The sequence below is a fragment of the Caretta caretta genome, chromosome 3 (assembly GCF_965140235.1).
Source record: "Caretta caretta isolate rCarCar2 chromosome 3, rCarCar1.hap1, whole genome shotgun sequence".
Taxonomy (NCBI): domain Eukaryota; kingdom Metazoa; phylum Chordata; order Testudines; family Cheloniidae; genus Caretta; species Caretta caretta.
Genome location: NC_134208.1, coordinates 149973533 through 149993716, shown reverse-complemented (window position 1 = coordinate 149993716; position 20184 = coordinate 149973533). Strand labels below are relative to the sequence as shown.

Here is a 20184-nt window from a genome sequence, read left to right as displayed (position 1 = left end):
CGGTGTCCCGGGGTGGAATGTTGGGGTCTGAACGCATGGGGGGGAAGGCACTGCTCCTGGGCGCTCTCTGGCTGGGGACTTGGATGCTGTTGTGGCTGAGCGGCGGGCACACTGACTGTCTCACCACCTCCCCCGGGGAGGCCGGGTAGCATTATTAGCCCCAGGGCGTTGCCTGAGGTCACCCAGGAATGGTGGGGTGGACCTTGGTACTGAACCTAGACTAGTCTAGGGCCTTACCCATAAGGCCATCCTCCCTCCGTTGTAGGCAGAGCCAGGTTTGGGGCTTTGGGCTTGCACTGTGTTCCAACCTGAGCCCTCTGCTCACGCTGGCTGCTCACTGTCCCTGTTTGTGTGGCTGGTGCAGGGATTCTGTAGGATGGGAGGGCAGCTGTTAGCTCTCTGTGCCCTGAGTCTGGCTGCATGAATGTCTTGTTCTTGGGCAGTATGCTCTGCTCAGCCCTGGCCTCTTCTAGCTCTGCCTTCCACAACTGGGTAGGGGCCACTCGAAGCCCTGCTGAGCACCTGCCACCCAGAGTCTCCATTGTTGTAACAGTCTGTAAGGGAGTAAAGCCTTCATGGAGCTGTGTTCTGTGCCAAACCCCAGCTTCAGACCCTCCACCCTAGAGGAGGAAGGTGTGCGGAGTGTAGTCCCTCCTGCTGGGGGGAGCAGTTAGTCAAGAGCCAGCAGAATGGGAAGCTGTTTGAAGAGCCAGGGAAGAGCCTCTCTGCTAGGCTAACACTGTTCCATAAAGTGCTCAGATGACTGTTCACTTGTGGTTGCCTGCTCTCAGAAAGGATTAAGCAGCCAGAGAGGCAGGTGGTCAGAGCTGGGTGACAAGAATACTCAAGAGACTGGGCGAGATTTCCACGGCAGGAGAGACTGAAAAACACAGGGCTGTTTTATTGGAAAGATGAAAAGCGAGGACGTGAGTGGTCTATAGAAGGTAAGTTGGGCATTGCTCTTCAGCCTTTGTTAAAATACCAATATGACACTGAAAGGTGCCAAATTCAAACTGGATAAAAGGAGACACTCAGGTAGTGACTGTTTGTGGAACTCACAGCCACAATGTTCTACAGTGGCGAAGAGCATAGCAGAATTCAGAAAAGCAGTAGGCATTTGTATGGATAACAAGAACTGCCCCATTCAGACTGGCGGTTAAAAATAGAAAGGTTATAATGCCCCCTGCTTCAGAGCATATGCCAGCCACTGCCTGTGGGCATGTTGTCCTTTCTGGTTTCTTTACCTTTTCCACTGAAGCATCTGGTACTGTCCATTGTCAGAGACAGAAATCCAGTGTGAGAATGCCCCTGTTCCTTAAGGTACAACTGCCTTCACCTGCTCAGCCATCTCTCCCATAGTGCAGTCGTGCAAACTAGAGCATGTCCCCTGCAGCTGATGGTAATAGCCTGCCTAGGTGAGAGCAGCCACTTTAGTGTGGCTTCAGGCTACCAATCCCTGTCCCCAGCTCAGTGCCCCTTCCTAGGTATGGGGAAGCTGCAGGGCAGTGGCAGGCTGGGTTGGTGAGTCACCCACAAGAGGTGCTGTAGAAGAAGGGAGGAATTCGGCACGGGGTGGTTTTGCCCAAGTTTGCCCACCTTGACTCACCCCCTCCACTTTGCCCCTGGAAAAAGGGGGGGTTACATGTTGATGTTTTGTTAAGAGGGGGAAGTGACATTTGTTTTTGGAATGGATTTTTTTTGCATGTGAAAATATTTTGTGTTTGAAGAAAATGGGCCTCCCCACCCCCCCCCACAACTGTTGGGCCAGGGCTGCTGTTCAGCAAAAGCCCCCTGAACATCTGAGCATGCTCCACTATAAAAGTGGAGAACTACAACTCCCAGCATGCAATGCAGCCCACAATCCCAGGGCTATACTCTGGGGCACAGGCCCTGTTGCATGCTGGGAGCTGTAGGCTCTGCTCCTTTATGTTGAAGATGGAGATAGCTCCATTTTGTGCGAGTATGGCACAGGCTGTGGCTTCTGGCAAGTAACGAACTTAAGCATTTGGCTCAGGTGGACAGAATTGCTGGGGGCTGCAGCTGGGGTAGGTATAAGTGTACTGGGCACTGAGGACCATAGAGGTGGCTGGTGGTGCTACTTCTTCCTCTGACAAAACCTTGCAAAGCTCCTGCTAAGTCCTCAGAAACCTGCAGGCAGCTGTGGCCAACCCCTCACCCCACCCATGCACCCAGACTCCCTATAGCTTCCAGACCTGACAGAGTTCTCCCCCCTGTGAGCTGGTCACTGCTCCCCTACTTCCACACTCGAGGGACCAAGCAGGAGACAGGTGCCTACAGCCCTACTATACCTACAGCCCAGAAGCAAATGGTGGGAGGCTCCTGCTGAGCAGAGGCAGGTGCTGGAGTTGCAGGTGGTAGGATATAGAGAGCAAACAACCACAGAAAGTGGAGGGTAGGTAACCACCAGCCCCTAGCCAGGCTTTTACTCCCAGTCCCCTACTGCTAAAACTCCTACCCCTCCTGTTGAGGATAGGGCTGGACTCTTCCCCAGACTCCACCCCACTCAGCACACCTTAGATCAGTTAGCCCCTCACAGCTGCCCTCTGACCACCAGCAGCCCTGAGGGCCAGCAGCTACTAGCCCCCTCCCCCAAGCTGGCTCACCCCTGAAGGTCCATCCATCTGATTTGGGTCCTGGCTCTCAGTCTGCCCCACAAGGAGGAAGGGGTAGCCAAGCAAGCTACAACAGGGTTTACGGGGAGAGAATTAACCCCCAGAAGACAACCTACAGGAACTACCTCACGCAGGAGTGTGCTGGCTCCACCACTGGGCCTTGGCTGTGACAGGAAGAGGGTGCCACTTAGTGGCAAAGGTTGGAGTCCTGCACCTCTTCCACCCCCTTGGAGAGAAGCACAGGGACACTCCCAACCCAGGAGCAGCTCTCCAGCCTGCCACATGGCCCAGGGGGAAGGGTGAACTCATCCCACACTGGCTCCATTAGGCCTCCTGCTGAAGGCAGCAAGTCAAGTCAGAGCTGGCACTTCCTCCACATGTGTGTTCCAGGACCAAGATCATCAGAGCCAAGAAGGTAGCCCAGGAGAACACAGAAGCAACTCTTCCACTGTGTAGATTTTAGACTGCCCAGGCAAGGAAAGCAACTGCTAGCTTAACCAGTAGATACTCAACCACCACCTCAGAGGATCCAGGTCAGCCCAGGAAGAAAGCCCCTGAATTCTAGGTCCATTAAGGGCATTGCTGGTTGTGCAAACTGGAATGGGATCTTAAAGCTCCTGGGGAGAGCAGGCTGAGGACACAGGTTGCTGCCCAGAGACTTTGGGGCAGTGTAGATTAGTTCTGTTGTTGGGACAAGACTTATACAAATCGCAACAGAGGCAGGACTCCTGCTGGCCTCTGCCTTAGCCTTCCACAGCATTTGCACATGTGCAGCTGCCCACTGCTGAAAAAGGCAGAGGTGAGCTAACCCAGCTCTGTCAAAGTGAGGTAGGTGCCCTCCACATGGGAGCAGGAGGGTAAGCAACAGAGCAGGACTATGGAAGTGGCTAGGAGCTGCAGCCTCAAACCTTGCCTTCCCTTTGAAGGGACACACTCAGTTCCCTGCACTTGGTACACAGCCTGAAGTTTAGCAAGTGCCACCCTAGCAGCCAGATACACATGTGCCAAGCAGGGGCAACAGCATCACAAGCCCCAGCCTCAGCTCCTGCTCCAGGGCCTTTCATTAAACTGACCCCAAGGGCAGGGGCTACAAGCGCTTGGGGCTGCAACTGGTCTGAGCAGTTCTCCGAGAGAGAGCAGGGCCGAGCACAGCAGCGTTTTGAATGCAGCACTCAGCCTCCACAGAGCACTGCTCTCCATGACTCCCCCCCACACCTGCCATCACTCCCTTTGGGTGCTGCAGGGACCCTGGGCACCACCCCAGTGGGAAATACTGGGGCCCAGTCTCCCCACAGTGTAGAGCTGGCACAGACAAGGCAGCCGCTCTGTGTAAACCGCATTCTCTATTTGATACTTTAATTTCAGTAGAACAAAAAACCAAACGGCCGACAAAATACAACATCCTACCCTAGGATGCAGGCAGCTGCCAGGGGGTTGGGTATTGGGCTCCCTGCTGTGCTTGGGGGGGAGGGGGCAGGGACCCTCAAGCTCAGTGCTCACCCCAGCTGGGGCAGGGTGGGTGCTTGGTGCCCAGGAGCAGCACAAGACCCCCCCATGGGGGAAAAATCAGAACCCATCAGCACAACCTGCCGCCCCAAGCAGCTGGTTCAACACAAGCAGAAAGATAGATGGACCAGCCAGGGCTGGGACCCTGCAACCCTACCCCCTACTGACAGGGGGAAACAAGTGGGGAAACACAACACTAGGGGAGCCGAGGAGTCAGTAGCAGTTGTAGAGGCCAGGCCCTGCCCCTTCCAAGCAGAGATGATGCAGGGAGCTAAGATTGGAGAGGGAATGGCCCCCTTTAGTCCACCTCCTCCATGCGGGATGCATCTTCCTCTCCCTCTAGTGGGGGTATCTCATCAGGGACAGCAACGCTGGGCTCCTCTGCAATCACCTCATCCTCATCGATACCTGGGGAGGGAGGGAGATGTGCAGGCTGGTTACTTTGAGGGCCACCCCCAGGATCACACACACAGCACAGCAAGGGGACCTCCAGAGAGGATGGGGCAGCCACAAGAGCAACATGGTCTGAGTGGAGGAACAGGCCCCTACTTCTCAGCAAAAGGGCAGTAAGCCAAGAGTGCAGCTAGGCCAGGGCCCTCTCCTGGAGGACTGGGCAAAACGTTTCCAGCCCATCGAGTTGCAGCAGAAAACCAGCTTTCTATCAATGCTCTTTCGTGCATGCCAAAAGCATGTCTGCTTTCCCTGGAAAAACGCACACTGCCTGTCAATAAGCCACGGCCTGAAAACCACCTTTCAGTTCAGAGATGCTGCCGTGGTGCCTCCTGCTCCCATTCTCCTCCATGGGCCAAACTTGCCACAGGATTACATTCCCCATGATGCACCACAGCAGCTAAGGGAGAGTGGTGCATTGTGGGAGATGTAGTGAATCCCACAGAGACAAATGGAGGCATGACATACAAACTACAAACTCCAAGAGGCCCTGGTGGCAGCATTGCTGAATCAGAAGTTACCATGGAACGTTTTGGGTTTTCAATTTCTTGCTGAAGAGTCAGTTTTCCCACTTGAAAAAAAAAGCCCATTTTCAAACCAGTTTTCCACTCACGTGCTGCCAACACCTGCCACTGGCCTTCCACACACTGGCTAATGCACAGGCCCTACCATGCTGATTAGGTTGCATGCCACTCTAGCTTGCACATTTTACACCCTCCTGTCATGACTTAAGACTAGGATACACTTCATGCCAGAAAACAGTGCCTCCTGCTGGCTGTTCCCTCCACTGCACTTCCTGTGTGAGCCAGGTCAGGAAAGCTCGCCTTGGGACCACTCCTTCCATAAACTGAGGAAAGGATAAGCCAGGACTGAGGAGTCAGAGCTCCTTCTAGTGGCCAGCATGAGTGTCCTTGGAGCAGGATAAGTGTTATTACCACTCGTTCCCAAGGAGGCCTGCTCTGTGCTGAAGCCAAAGACAAGCTCAACTGGCTAACATGCCCCTGACTTCTAGCTTTCAGGATAAGCCACCATGAACAGGTCTCTGAATCCCAGACATTGAAGAGCTGAAAAAAGCTCCTTCCCCAGTGTCTACCATCAAATGCCAACTCTTTGTGGTTCCCAGTCACCTGGGGCACTTACCCAAGCCGAGCTTGATCATCCTGTAGATGCGGTTGGAGTGGGTCTGGGGATCTTCCAGGGAGAAGCCAGAGGAGAGCAGGGCTGTCTCAAAGAGCAGCACCACCAGGTCCTTGACAGCTTTGTCGTTCTTATCAGCCTCAGCCTTCTGGCGCAGGGTCTCCACGATGGGGTGGTCAGGGTTGATCTCCAGGTGCTTCTTGGCCATCATGTAGCCCATTGTGGAGTTGTCCCGCAGCGCTTGGGCCTTCATGATACGCTCCATGTTGGCCGTCCAGCCATAGGTGCTGGTGACGATGCAGCATGGCGATGAGACCAGCCGATTCGAGATGGTCACCTGCAGAGGGACCCCAGGGTTAACAGGCCAGACAAAAAATAGCAGGGTCTAGTGCTTCTGACTGGGTCTGGTCACAGCAGATGCAGGGACTCCAGCCCTTATGTCATGCTCAGCAGGAGACACCCACAAATGGCTGAGGAGCCACAGGCAGTGGAGACCTGGCTGCAGGGAAGGGCACAGATGCTCTCCACAGCACAGCACCTTCCCTCTGGCTTGGCCACATCGTCACCACCATATCCAGAGGACAGACAGCCCCGAAGCAAATAGGGATCTCTCAGCCAGCTTCAGGAACACTGCCTGGAACAGCTCCAGCAGCTCAGCCAACCCCTTGGTACCCAGTACACATTTCCAAAGCACTACCCCTACAATCAAAGTTTTGGGTCAGTGCCCCTCACCTGCAGCCCAAAAGCTTAGAGCAAGATGCTGCAGTGCATGCTGGGACTTGTAGTCTCCTTCAGCTGATCCTCTGCTGGAGACAAGGGAGGCCAGAGGCCATGCACTGAGCCAGGGTCCAATCCTTGTCTGCATTCAGTGAGGCCCCACTCTCCTTCCCCATTGAGCCAGGACTTGGCCCTGGGCTGGGATCCTCACCCCACCCCTAGTTACCTTCTCAACCTTCTTATCCAGGATCTCCTTCATGAGCTTGCAGAGGTTTTCAAACTTCGCTTTGCTTTCCTCCATCTTCTTCTTCTCGTCCTCATCCTCGGGCAGCTCCAGCCCCTCCTTGGTGACTGACACCAGGCTCTTGCCATCAAACTCCTTGAGCTGTTGCACGCAGTATTCGTCGATGGGCTCCGTCATGTACACCACCTCAAAGCCGCGCTTCCGCACACGCTCCACAAAGGCGGAGTTAGCCACCTGCTCCTTGCTCTCACCTGTGCTGGGGGAAACAAGAGGTCACCAGGGCTCGGAGCTGGCTACACTCTGGGGTCTCCAGCAGTCCCCTGGTAGGGACTGGCTAGACTTCGGCTGAGACATGGCCCCTGCGAGGCTGATGTGGAAGACCTCTTAACAAGGGTCTACAGGCCCCACGGTGCCAGGGATAGGGCCTGGCCATTCCTTTAGAGAAATGAGACCACAAAACTTGCATACCCAGCTCCCAGCCAAGGATCCCAAAGCACCTGATTAACAAGAGCCTCTTTCTAGGAAGTAGAGTTTTGGGGAGGAGATTCCCCCTTTCCATACAAGCCCACCTGCCAGGGGAACTCCCCGTGTCACACCAGCGACCAGAGGAGCCAGGCAGTAACTCGGCAGAAGAGTCCATTCTGGGGTGACAGGAGGGGCCCGCACAGGAATCTAACCCTCTTGGTGTTGCATTAGCTACACCAAATCTAGCAGGCTGAGGAGATCCCCATTCTGAGGGACAGTCTCTGCCTGGGTGATGGGGGAGGAGGGAGGTTTCGCCCCCCCCGGCCGGCAGCCCTCACCTGTGATGTAGTAGATGCTTTTCTGAGTCTCCTTCATGCGGGACACGTACTCCGAGAGGGAGGCCACCTCGTCGCCAGACTGCGACGTGTGGTAGCGTAGCAGCTCTGACAGGCGCTTCCGGTTGGTTGAGTCCTCGTGGATCCCAAGCTGGGGGCAGAGGAGGTGATTTATATGCAGGCTCCAGTAAGTGGCTCACTAACACTCTCCTGCCCTCAAGAGCTGGGAAATCTAGCTCCTCCCTGCAAACACCCCACCCACACCCAAGGGCTGAGGTTGGGAGCAGATGCAGTTAGTGAGGCATTTCCATTCAAGCCCCTTGGGGCACACCCACCCTTCTTGGTTGCTAAGACAACAGATTGTTTGGCCCCTCCGCTCCAGAGCCCTGCCAGGAAGAGCAGGTTTGAGCCTTGAGCCCAACCCAGAGAAGTCACCATCTTGGAACCGATCATAGACTAGTTCTGGATCCTCAAGTGCCTGCCTGTGGAGCATGTTGAGGCAGAGCAGCGTCCCCTTTGCCCCCAGGTGCTGGGCTAGCTGGCTGTCTCTCACCTTGAGGTTCTTGGAGAAGGCTTCATAGAATTTCTTGTAGCTTTCCTTGTCCTCTGTCAGCTCCGAGAAGAGCTCCAGGCACTTTTTGACAATGTTCTTGCGGATAACCTTGAGGATCTTGCTCTGCTGCAGCATCTCCCGGGAGATGTTCAAAGGCAGGTCCTCAGAGTCCACCACACCCCGGATGAAATCTGAGGGGAGGAAAGAAGCCAAGGACCAGGGAGGGTGATCAGTACAGCCAGGCTAAGAACTCCATACACCCATCCCCCATGCACGAGAACAGAAGTGCCAAGCAGGAAGCCCAAGCTCCAGGCTGCGTCAGGAGACCTGAACCTCTGCATCCCTCCCAGCAGTGCCGCAAGACTGTATGATGTACGGGGGTGGTGCAATGGGGAGGAAGCAACTAACATAGCTGGGAGGATACTAGAAGCCGGAGAGCTTAAGCTGTTTAGAGAGGGAGCTCTGCACAAAGGTGGGGTGCTACACAGAGGGCTCTTACTCAGGTACTCTGGGATGAGCTCATCACAGCTGTCCATAATGAAGACACGCCTCACATACAGCTTGATGTTGTTCTTTTTCTTCTTGTTCTCAAAGAGATCAAAGGGGGCACGACGCGGGATGAAGAGCAGAGCTCGGAACTCCAGCTGCCCCTCCACAGAGAAATGCTGCAGGTTGGGAGACACGGGGGGTCAGATGAACAGAGCTCCCAGGACTTCATTCCTCTAACCCTCCCCGGGGGAGAGCCCTTCCCTTTGGCCCGGCTGCAGGAGCACCCAAAGGGCCTTGGGTAGGGGGACTGAATGGCTACCTTAGAGCCAACTGCACAATGCATCAGACAGACAAGCGGGACAGTAAGTCTCCCAGCACCCTGACTCTGCACTCCCCTTCTTCCCCACTGTACCAACATCTCCGCCTCCAGCAAATGCTGGGCAGGATCTAAGGCCCCCAAAGCAGCAGCTCCTGTCCCCATTCGCTCATGCCAGAGAGTGGCAGCCAGGGCCTCAGGAGAACCCTGCACACATGGATGAAGCAGGGGATTGGGAGTGAGGGTCACCCTGACCAAAGGGCCAGCAAACCTGCACCACACCCAGGTGGGAGGCTCCATGCCCAGGACCAGCAATGACAAGTCAAATGGGCTCAGCCCAGCTATTTGCTTCCCCTGATAGGGGAACCAGCTGCAGTTCAGTCACTTCTCACTGGGTCTAAAGGAGTATTTTGGGGCCCCCCAACTTCCTATACTAAAGCCCATCCCTGTGATGAAGAAATGTAGACCTGTGCACTAATCCATCTTGCTTTGAGGTAAAGGGAACCTTGGCCTCTACCAGTGTGCCCAGCCCGGCCTCTACACTCACCTTGACAGCCAGGTGGTCCTCCCAGTCATTGGTGAGGCTCTTGTAAAACTCTCCGTACTCCTCCTGGGTGATGTCATCAGGATTGCGGGTCCAGATAGGCTTGGTCTTGTTCAGCTCCTCCTGGTCGATGTATTTCTCCTTGATCTTCTTGGTCTTCTTCTTCTTGCCCTTACCACCCTCTTCTTCCTCCTCATCTGAGCCCACGTCCTCGATCTTGGGCTTCTCCTCATCCTTGGGGGCTGTGTCCTCATCCTCCTTCTCCCCCTTCTCTTCCTCTGCCTCATCGTCACTGATTTCCTTTTCCCGCTCCTTCTCCAGCTGTAGGGAGAGGAGCAAAAGAGGGTCATGGCCAAGGCACCTACCTTACTCAGGGCCTCCTATGCACAAGAGATAAAGGGCAGCGACAGAGAGACAGTTGCCCCAAGAGAGATGGGAGTTTCAGTCTGGTGGGTTCCATGCAAAGGCTAAACATTGCAGTGATGCACTGCAGGTATAGCACTGGTTCAAATTTCTCATATGTGCTTTCCAGTGGCTGGGCCAACAAAGAGGATAAAGAATCTATGGCTACCACCAGCTGGTGAGACCCCCATTGCTCCTGCAATAGAGAACAATGTAGGTGAAGACAGAGTGCTGGGGTCCAGCCTCAGTCCCTCGCCTGGCAGTTTAGGCAATGGCCCAAGGTGCTGGCACAGATTTAGGGATGCGAGTCTGACTACGCAGTACACCCTTTCGGTGACCCCACTCCCTAGCAACAGTGAACTAATTCCTACCCTCGTACCATTCTGCTGGCCAATTCCTGCAGCAGCAGGATGAATGCACAGCCCTTGCCTCCAGACCCTGGTAAAGCCCATCACGGTCTCTTACACGCACACCTGTGTGCGGCTTGGGAAAACTCAAGGTGGAATGAACCATCCTCTCCCCATTCTCAGCTTGGGCTTCCCCCCATGCTCCATCTCTCACATACGTACATAAAGGGTGATGGGGTAGCCGATGAACTGGGAGTGCTTCTTCACCACCTCCTTGACCCGCCGCTCCTCAAGGTACTCTGTCTGATCCTCCTTCAAGTACAGGATCACCTTGGTGCCACGCCCAATGGGCTCACCTATGACATCAGGAGAGAGGCAGTGGCATTACTGTCTACAGGTACTGGACAGACAGTGGCATTACTGCCTACAGGTACTGTCTACAGGTTACTGCTTACAGGTACTCTGCAGATCTCATGTCAATGTCAGGTACAGCCCACAGCTAAACTAAAGGGAGGATCATCACAGTGTTTCTAATAGGAACCAAGGTCAGACACCCCATCCATAAGCAGGGAGGGAAGATCCACAGCTATCACTGACCCTGCACCAGGCTTAGACCATGGATTTGGTTAGCACTGAGGGGTGCTTTCTCCCCCAGCTTTCTCCACAGATTAGACCTGGGACCTAACCCAAGCTGACTGATCACTCAGGCTTCACACATGACCCCATGAGCCTGGACCCTCTCCCTCACTGATTTAAGCTTCCCCACCAGGTGTCAGCTACAGACTACAACACCTTATCCAGCCATACCATCTTGTCACCAGCCACCTCAAACCCCTTTAGGGGCCCCATGGCAGACAGGGTGGGAGGGGGTGACTAACTTCACACAGATCCCTCTCTCTGGGACCCCTTGGCATACAGAGGGGAGGGGAGTGGCTAATTCCCTGCAGACCCCATTACCACAGTCCGCACCATGATCGGCTTTGACAGTGAAGGAGCCCCCAGCTGATGACTCCCAGGCATACTGCTCGTCATCATTGTGCTTGGAAATGACCACGACCTTCTCAGCCACCAGGTAGGCAGAGTAGAAGCCCACGCCAAACTGCCCAATCATGGAGATATCAGCACCCGCCTGCAAGGGGAAGGAGAATGGGTGAGAAAAGCAAGACACCAGAGACAGGTAATGTCCGAGACGCAACCAGGTGTGTCCCAATAACAGGGAGCTGGGCCAACACAGAGATAAAGCCACAAATACAGACAGGGATAGGGCAGGGCACAGTCACCTCCTCTCTGTGCAGGAGGGACCGGGGAACACATGAACAAGCCAAAAGCACTGCCGGCTGCTCCCTGGGAGGACACAGGCCCAGAAAGGGGGCATCTCTTAGCCAAGTACTGAGTGTTGAAGTTGCAAGGCTCTGCAGAGGACATGAGCCCAGTAGCTGGCCAGGCCCACAAGGGGTCCAAGCGCTCTAGAGCCCATGCTGAAGGCCACTCACCTGCAGGGCTTCCATGAAGGCTTTGGTACCAGATTTGGCAATAGTGCCCAAGTTGTTGATGAGGTCGGCCTTTGTCATGCCGATACCTGTGTCCACCAAGGTAAGGGTGCGGTCCCGGGGGTTAGGGATGATGTCAATTTTTAGCTCCTTGCCACTGTCCAGCTTTGAGGGATCTGTCAGGCTCTCATAACGGATCTTGTCCAGGGCCTAGGGGAGGACAGAGACCGTTAGCAAGGCCCACCCACCATTCACCGGCTCCATGGATCCTGTACTCTCCCTGCTCTGGGCAGGAAGGCCCATGGACTCTCGAGATAGCATCACCAAGACACAGATCTGCCACAAAAGCTCTGGCTTCACTCAAACCCCTCCAGAGGGCAAAACAAGAGGCCCTTCTTAAGAGAGGCACCATGGCTACCCCATCAGAGCAGCATGCAGGACAAAGAGACAGGCTCATTCATCCACCACATGCACAGGAAGAGAGAATGCCTGGAAACAAACAGGAGACACCAAATGCCAACTCCATGCCAGCTCCTTGAAGAGCAGCAGAAATGAAACTAGGAGATAGGGGCCACTGCCGGCAGGGCTGCACCACCGAGTTCCGCTCGTGCCAGGACCTATGGGCATACTGAATTACTACTCCAGCGAGACCGTGGGGGTGGGAGGGGAGAAGAGGGAGATTATTTAGGGCTCTCCAACCCTTTCCTAAGGGCAGGTGACCACCAGCCCATCTGGCATTAACCAGCCCCCTCGTTGGCCATCTTAGGACAAAGGCAGGGAAACAGACCCCCCCCTTAGGGATGGGTCCTCTTGGGCAGGGCTGAGGCACCTTACAAGGCCCTTCCATCACTAGCCAGGCTCCTTTAAGGGCCTCAGCAGATAAGGGAAAATCAATGGTTGCCCTAGTAACAGAGGCGGGCAGTGCCCGCTGTACCCAGCGGCAGCACTGCAGAGCCCCGCACTCCCGCTGGGGGCGGGCGGCCCCCTCCCCGCCCCGCAAGCTCACATCGGAGGCGTTGGAGATGATCTCCCGCAGGAAGATCTCCTTGTTGGAGTAGAAGGTGTTGATGATCAGGGACATGAGCTGGGCGATCTCTGCCTGGAAGGCGAAGGTCTCCACTTCCTCCTCCCCATGCTGCACTCCTTCAGGCATCTGCAAGACAAGCCCCGGGCTCAGAGCACCTGCCTGGCGCCCCCCACCCCGCCCGCGCCCGCCTCCGCCTCCCGCGGGCCTGCTCCCCGCCGCGGGCTGGGCACCCGCCGGGGCGGCACGGGAGAGGCGGGGCCGCCGCCTGCTGGGCGACCAGGGCCCCGCTCCCCACCCCAGGCCGGCGGGCCCGGGCCGCGTCCAAGGCCCAGCGGGGCCTCCAGCCCTAGAGGCGGGGGCCGGGCGCTCCCGCAGTCGAACCCGCCGGGCCCCCGCCCCGAGGGGCCCCGCTCAACATGGCAGCGCCCAGCGGAGCCACGTGCGCCCCCCGCCCGGAGCGCGGCGCCCCCCGCCCGGCCCGGGGCCGAGCCCCGCCGGCCCGCTCGCTCGCTCGCTCGCCCGCCCGCGCCGGGCCAGGCCCCCGGCCGCCCTTACCGCGATGGGTGGCGGGAGATCGGGCAGAAGCGGGCTCGGACCCTGGTGCGGGGATTGCGGCGCGGCCGGGAGAGAGAGAAACCGGGGCCGCCTCCGCCCGCCCTATATAGGGGCTGAGCCCGGCCCGGCCCCCGTCTCCCTCCGCCTTAAAAGGGCCGGGCTGGCTCGGCAAGACTGGGGATTATTACGGATTCTGGTATTTTGTCTCCGTGCAGCAGCCCTTTTCCAGCCAGACACATATGCCCCGGTTCCCCCTCTCACCCCAATACCCAGGAAGCTCCTTATATCCCCTACTCTGTCACCCCAGTACTTGTAAGTCTGCCTGGTAGTCCAACTCCTGACACCCCAATTCCCCACTCACCCCACTATCCAGGAATTCCTGTGCCCTATCCCCCTGATGCCTCAAATCTCTCAAGGGATTCTTCCTGGCACCCCGCCTCCCCTCTGTTCTTGGGGGCCAATTCCCTTGTAACTCAAAACCCTAGGAACCCCTTAACACATCAGCAACTCCACTCCAAGTACCATCCCCTGTGTTTCCCTGGCTTCCACCATCTCTTCTCATACTGCTGCGTCCCCTCTTCTGCTTCCGCCCATGGTCCCAACCTCCCTGATCTGTAATTTTCAAGAAGACTAGAAAAAAGTTGACTGCCAACATTTAAGAAGGTTAAACTGAATGACGGGCGTGTAGACAAGGCCTCAGTCCCACATGACATTTTGATTAAAAAAATGTAGCACTGTCACCCCAGTACTTGTCAAAAACCAAAGTGACCCATATTAAATGGATTAAAAAATGATTAACTAACGGATTGCAAAGAGTAATTGTAAATGGAGAAGGATGTTTACAAATTGGAAAACGTTCAGCAGAAAGCAACAAGAACGATTCAAGGTCTTGAAAGCATGCCTGAAAGTGAGAGAACTTGCTCATGGTCTACATTTAAGTACCTACATGGGGAAGAGATTCCTGATAGTAGCTGCCTCTTGAATCTCGCAGGAAAAGTCATAACAAGATCCAGTGGTTGGAGCTGAAGCTCAATGAAGTCAAATTCAGACTAGCAATGAGGTGCAAATTTTGAACAGTGAGGGTAATTAACCATTGGGAGGAAAAAACTTACCTAGGAATGTGGAGGATTCTCCATCACCTGCAGTTTTTACAGGCAGACTGTCTGTCTGTCTGTCTAGAAGGTATATTCTAGCTCAACCAGAAGTGAGGGACTTGCTGGAGGAATCAGTAGGTGAGGTTCTAATGCCTGTGTTACAAAGGAGGTCAGAGGAGATGACCACAGTGGTCCTTTCTGGCCTTAAAATCTATGAAGCTTTGGAGGCACCTACTGAGCTTGCTCCATGGACTCCCACCTGGCACCTGTGAAATCCTGGAGCACTTGTCCCGAAAGAGCTTAGATGGACCCCACTAGAAGAATGTCCCATGTTCTCTCCCTCCCCTGCCCTTTGCAGCTCTCAGGACGAGTTTCACTACATGATGAGTTCCATGGGGTAGAGAAAGGCACAGAGTTACACCACGGATCAAATTGCCCCATCATGTTTTGGGGTGGGAGCTGGCACACTCCCTGCTTGTGTTGAGGGTAGTACATAGGCCTCTGCACAGTTTTTGCCTTGTGGTAATCGTATTGGCTTAGAAACCAACAGAGTTAAATCAGTGCAACCCTGCTAGTGTGGACACAGTTATAACAGTAGAAGCAGCATAAAAAGCCTTCTTGGGGTGCAAATGCCCTTGGCTGCTTCACTGAAGGGCCTTATGGTCAGGTGTGCAAGCTCACAGTTATGTGTGGAAAGCAGGAGGGTATTATCTTCTTGCTCCCCTGGTGAGAAGCAGTTCAATTATCCAGCAGGAGCTGGCGCAAGGTGGGGGGCAGATTTCAAATGGGGGAAGCCCTGGGAAATGCCTATTGCTCTCAGCACCTCAGTTCCTAGATGCTGCCTTGGGGACCGTCTACGCATAGGCTTTTGCACCGATATAAGTAACTACATCAATGTAGCTACACCAGGGCAAATCTCTCATGTAGATGCATTTAAACCACTGTAATTCATGCTCAAACTGGGGCCTGGTCTACACTAAAACGTTAGGTTGCCCCAGGTATGTTGCTTAGGAGGGTGAAAAATCCATCCCCCTGAGCGACTTAGTTAAGCTGACCTAACCCCCAGTGTAGACAGGGCCAGAATTCTTCCATCACCCTAGCTACCGCCGCTTGGGGATGTGGGTTTTCCATACCGATGGGAGAACCCCGCTGTAGCGTTTCAAGGATAGCTGAGCCCTGGTTCACTATAATCTGGTAATTTACCATGTCAAACAAAACTGGTTTAAATGCATCTACATTAGGGGTTTCTATTGTAGTGACTAAATCATTTTTAGTTGACCTGTGAGCTGATCTACTCTCTATTTTCACACCAATTTAACTAAATCAGCAGAAAGATCTTTATATCAGTAAATCGTTTATATTGGAATAAATAGTAATCTTCACAACAGTATTCATTTTTATAATGGTTTAATACTAGAGGGTTACAGCAATGATTATTAAACTAGTTACGTGACCCCCGAGCATGCCCAAATAAATGTGTTAGTCTCTTTGGTGCCACAAGGACTCCTCGTTGTTTTTACTGACACAGACTAACGCGGCGACCACTCTGAAACCTGACAGCAATTTAACTACACTGGATTTTCTTCTGGAGGTGTCAGCTCAGATAGACGTTCATGTGGTAGCTTTGACCCGTCTAATGCTCTAACAATAGAAACACAGCCTCGGTGGCACAGAGGGTGGGACAGGGTAGCTGCCCCAAGTAGAATCCTGTCCAGGACTCTTGGTACTTAACTCAGGGGGCTAACCCACCCCACTGCCCATGCCATGACAGCAGTTCTGTTTTTAGCCTGCTAGCTTCATCAAAGCTAGCTCACGTACGGCCCCCTGAGCTGGAAATTACACCCCCAGTTCAAAGTGTAGACGTACCCCTAGTTAAATTGGTATAGAAACGGAGTTTCAGTGGAGCCCTGGGACAAGTTTGCTAACATAGGCAAGCCCCTAGCTTCACTCAGTAGGAGCGGATTACAGAAAGACCAACAGTTGAGGGTTAGTTTGTAAAACAGGAGCACCTGTCAAAGCCTCAGAAATCCCACAAGCATCTGCAGTTAGCTTGTGTGTTAATTTTATTTTAAACATACTTTTGGTTCTGGAGCCAATGTTTGGACTTGACAGGATTAACTTTTTCTCGTTGGTGAACAATGATTTTCTGATGCTCTCTGCTTAATTCAACAGTTTGTAGAATAGCCTCTGCTATTTAACTGGGAATTGGTCCTGCTTTGAGCAGGGGGTTGGACTAGATGACCTTCTGGGGTCCCTTCCAACCCTGATATTCTATGATTCTATGATTCTATTCCGGCCCTGGGCTCCCCCCAGCTCTGCCAGTGCCCCTCACCCCTGACCTGCAGCCCCCCGCTCCCTGCTATCCCAGCCTGGGCCTCCCTATTCCCAATTCTGCCGATACCCCTCACTCCTGACTCTCAGCTGCCATGATGTTCCAGTTCTGGTCCTCCTAAAACAAGATTACTAGTTAAATTCAAAATCATGTGGGCCAAGGGAAAAGCAGGTATAAAACCACCACCAGGCTAGAATGGGAGCATTTTACACTCATTCTGAGAGTGCCAGAGTGTAAATGAGGAGGGTGATGGAGAGTTAGGCCCTTCGTTAGCATGATAAAGTATTTAGGGGCTGCTGAGGGGTAAACAAAGCACAGAAGCCTGAGGTGTTGGTCAGGGGTAAATACACCCACCAGGATGGGGCTGTACAATATGCTTGGCCTAAATACACCGTTGGGGCTAGGTGCTCGGAGCTGGATGCCCCCCGGGCCATTTGTCATTCCTGTCCCATGCCGGTGGCAAGATGCTTTGCAGCACAGCGCCACCTCCGCTACCTCCTGGCCTTCCTGCTGACTTCTGGGCGGGGACAGAGGCTCCCTAGGACTCCCAGCCTCCGCCCCTACTGCAGCCCGCAGTGTGGGGCCCACACGGGTTTCCGACTTAATTCAAGAGGAAATGAGCAGGCGCAGGCGGTGAAGGATCTGCCCAGCCCGGGGCCTCCCCCTGGGGCTGCTCCCCAGAGGCGCGCGCGCGCGCGCCCGCGGGGGGGGGCGCCTGGAGGCGGCAGCCGGGGCCGAGGTCCCCGATCCGGATAGGGGCCGCCCAGCCTCCTCGGGCGGGGCCAGCTTCCCCATAAACTCCCTTCTGGCGGCTGCCGCGCCCCGGCCGGGGAGGGAGGCCGCAGCCGGCTGAGCAGGACACGGGGAAGCCGGTCCCCGCGCGAGCCCCTGGGGGCGCCTCGACCCCCCCCCCCCCCCGCCGCCGCCCAGCGAGCTGCGGCGCACGTGGAACCCGGGGGGAGGGGGCGCGCGCGGCGTGCTGCAGGCTGGGATTTGCACAGTCACCCCGGGGCGTGACACCCGGCGGGGGGGGCGGGGGAGCAGCCGCTCCGCGTGCCAGAGTGGAGGAGAGGGCGGGACTATTTCCTGAGCTGCTGTGAGAGGCGGCGGAGGGACACCGGTGGCTCGGCCGGGCTGTGCTGTAACTTTCTTCCAGTAGTTTCCATGCTAGGCCTCCCCCTCCCCCTGCAGCCCCCCCCCCCCCCGCCCCCTCTCCCTGGGGAATCCGCGGTGGCCGCAGCAGCCCAGTGCCTGCCACTGCAGCACCACAAGGGGGAGCCCTGGCGCAGGGGGAGCTTAGCGGGGGAGGGTCCCCCCCGGGGCCCCCCTTGCTGCCCACTCCCCTTCCCAGTTACCCCCAAGCCTCCAAAGCTGCCCTGCAGCCAGATGTCCACAGGGGAGGGAGCTGTGGCTACCCTCTTGGCACCTATTGAGCCCCCCAACCTCCTGTGAGCTCGGGGGAGGGGATGGCTGAACAGAGGGGGTGCTCAAGATGGGGTGGGGGAAAGGCCCCCCAGATTTATCCCACATCCTAGATAGGCTGACACTTTACAGACTCAGAATGAGGTCAGCTCCCTGCTGCAGGGAGCCTGGCAGGCCCCCATCTCAGAAGGGAGGACAGTATGGTCTAGTGATTAGAGCCAAGGGACAGGACTCCTGGCTCTGCTGTGTGACCTGGGGGCACCTTCTCCCCACCCCTGGACCTCAGAGTCCCCATCTGTAAAATGCTCCTCTTTGTAAAGCACTGAAAGGCCTGGGCTGCACAGTTTGTGCACTGATTTAATTACCTCCATCTTGGTGCAACCCCCTGGAGTGGTCTTAAATTGGTTTAAGAGTGGAGCTGCCCTGATATAATGACCTTGGTTTATCGGTGAAAAAAGAGAAATTGCTAGATAAGGACAAACGATTGGAATAGAACCCAGGAGTCCTGACTCCCAGTCACCCCTGCCCTAACCACTAGGCATCACTCAGTTTATCCAGGCATCACTTTATTTCCACACTTACCTGTCTCTTTCCCTCCCTTGCTCCCGCGTTTGGTTTGTTTGCAAACATTCATGTTAAGCTCCTGTTTCCAAAACAAACAAAAGAAAGGAGGGGAAGAAGAGGAGGGTGATGTCTGTCAGCTACCTGAGCCAGTAACTGCTGTCCTCCTTGGTGAACCAGTTTGGGCCTCAAAATGGGGTGGGAGGGGTTGTCTCTGGGTCATAACTTCCTCCCCCCGGGCTGGCAGTGCAGGGATCTCCCTCAGACACAGGAGCTACCTGCCCTTTGGTAACACCTGAATAGTTTGTCATGTCAATTAAGTCTCAATGGATGGAATTGCCTGCAGTTCTGGACCCCTCCCCATGGCACCACCTAGTGCCCAATCTTCAGTATGACAGGTATTTGCATTGCTGTGTTGCCAGCAGGGACCCAGCATACATGGACCAGTGGAAACAACCAGCGGCCCTGCAACAGGGAGGGACTGCAAACCCGGCGCCCAGGTAGTTGCCCTTGGGATCTCTGGGCCTCTCAGCCCCTCTTCACAGTGTGAATTGAGTAAAGGCGTCTCCACTGTGACTGGAGCACATTCCTTCCTGGTGGGGCCTGGCCTCTGAGGATGGGGCAGGTGTAATCATAATTAACCCAGGCAGGGATTGATGCTGTGACCCAGTTTGGGTCCCATCCACACTGGGTGGGCCACATCGGGGGGGGAGCCACTTCAGTCACAATTCAGCCTCTACTTTAACAAACTTATTGCCCCCATGACTGGGCAGGGATTGCTCTGTGGCACCCCTCAAACACCTCGCTCGGCAGTGGGGACAGGACTTGGAGCCTTCTGCTCCGTAAGGTCCAGCAACAAGGAGAATCTCTGTTGCCACCAGTATTGGACCTGTGACCCTTGGGAGCAATTCCAACACCACCCATCTGGGGCAGCTCAGGGAAAGTTGGGACCAAGACTTCTAGGGAGGGAAGGAAGTGCTTCCCATTAGGGATGAGGGCACCCTGCAGATCTGCGATGAACTGGAGAGCCTCACCCCTGGATTGAGGCAAATGTCCCCTTTGCGGTGATGATAGTTTTTCCAGAAACCCAAAGGAGAGCTGAGAACAGGGCTTAGTTGGGGAGACCCTGTGCACCATACTTCCAGTCTCTCCCAATGGCTTTCTCCTGCTTTTCCTGCATGTTTTCGGTCTGCAGCTGGGCAGGTGCTGCTCTGGAGAGACCCTGCTTCCCGAACAGGCAACAGGTAGCAGGGTACTGGAGCGCCAGTCAGCTACATTTGGACCAAACCCTTTGGAATCAGACAGCAAATACCTATGAGGAGGCCAGAGTCCCCCACCGTTGGGGGTCTCCCCAGCTGCCCCCCTCCATGAGCATGTCTAGGGGGAGCCCTAGGCTGGAAGTGACCTCTTTAGTCTGGGATGGACACCCCCTGGGGCCTAGGGAAGGAGCATGTGTCCTCTGGCCTCCTCCTCCTCACAGAGAGTGGAAATGATCTGAACCCTGCTGAGATGCCAGAACAACACTGCCATCTCCACCCCTGGGCACATCCTGCCCCGTGGGAGGT

General features: G+C 55.3%; 1 protein-coding gene across 1 annotated transcript; it reads right to left on the bottom strand.

Moving 5' to 3' along the window:
• Positions 1 to 3963: 3963 nt before the first annotated feature.
• On the bottom strand, positions 3964 to 13364 carry HSP90AB1 (heat shock protein 90 alpha family class B member 1). Its single transcript, XM_048843515.2, has 12 exons — positions 13211 to 13364; positions 12635 to 12781; positions 11632 to 11838; positions 11108 to 11267; positions 10361 to 10494; positions 9393 to 9710; positions 8540 to 8705; positions 8041 to 8231; positions 7491 to 7638; positions 6670 to 6938; positions 5730 to 6063; positions 3964 to 4547 (listed from the first exon to the last, which is right to left on the bottom strand). The coding sequence occupies exons 2-12, from the start codon at positions 12779 to 12781 to the stop codon at positions 4438 to 4440; spliced, it is 2184 nt and encodes a 727-aa protein (XP_048699472.1). The 5' UTR covers positions 13211 to 13364; the 3' UTR covers positions 3964 to 4437.
• Positions 13365 to 20184: the final 6820 nt, after the last annotated feature.

Coding starts and splice junctions, on each gene's coding strand:
- HSP90AB1 (XM_048843515.2), bottom strand. CDS start 12,781: ATGCCTGAAGGAGTGCAGCATGGGGAGGAGGAAGTGGAGACCTTCGCC. Junction 8,232..8,539: donor GCTCATCCCAGAGTACCTGA/GTAAGAGCCCTC, acceptor TCCTCCCCTCAG/ATTTCATCCGGGGTGTGGTG. Junction 6,064..6,669: donor TGGATAAGAAGGTTGAGAAG/GTAACTAGGGGT, acceptor GTCCCTCTGCAG/GTGACCATCTCGAATCGGCT.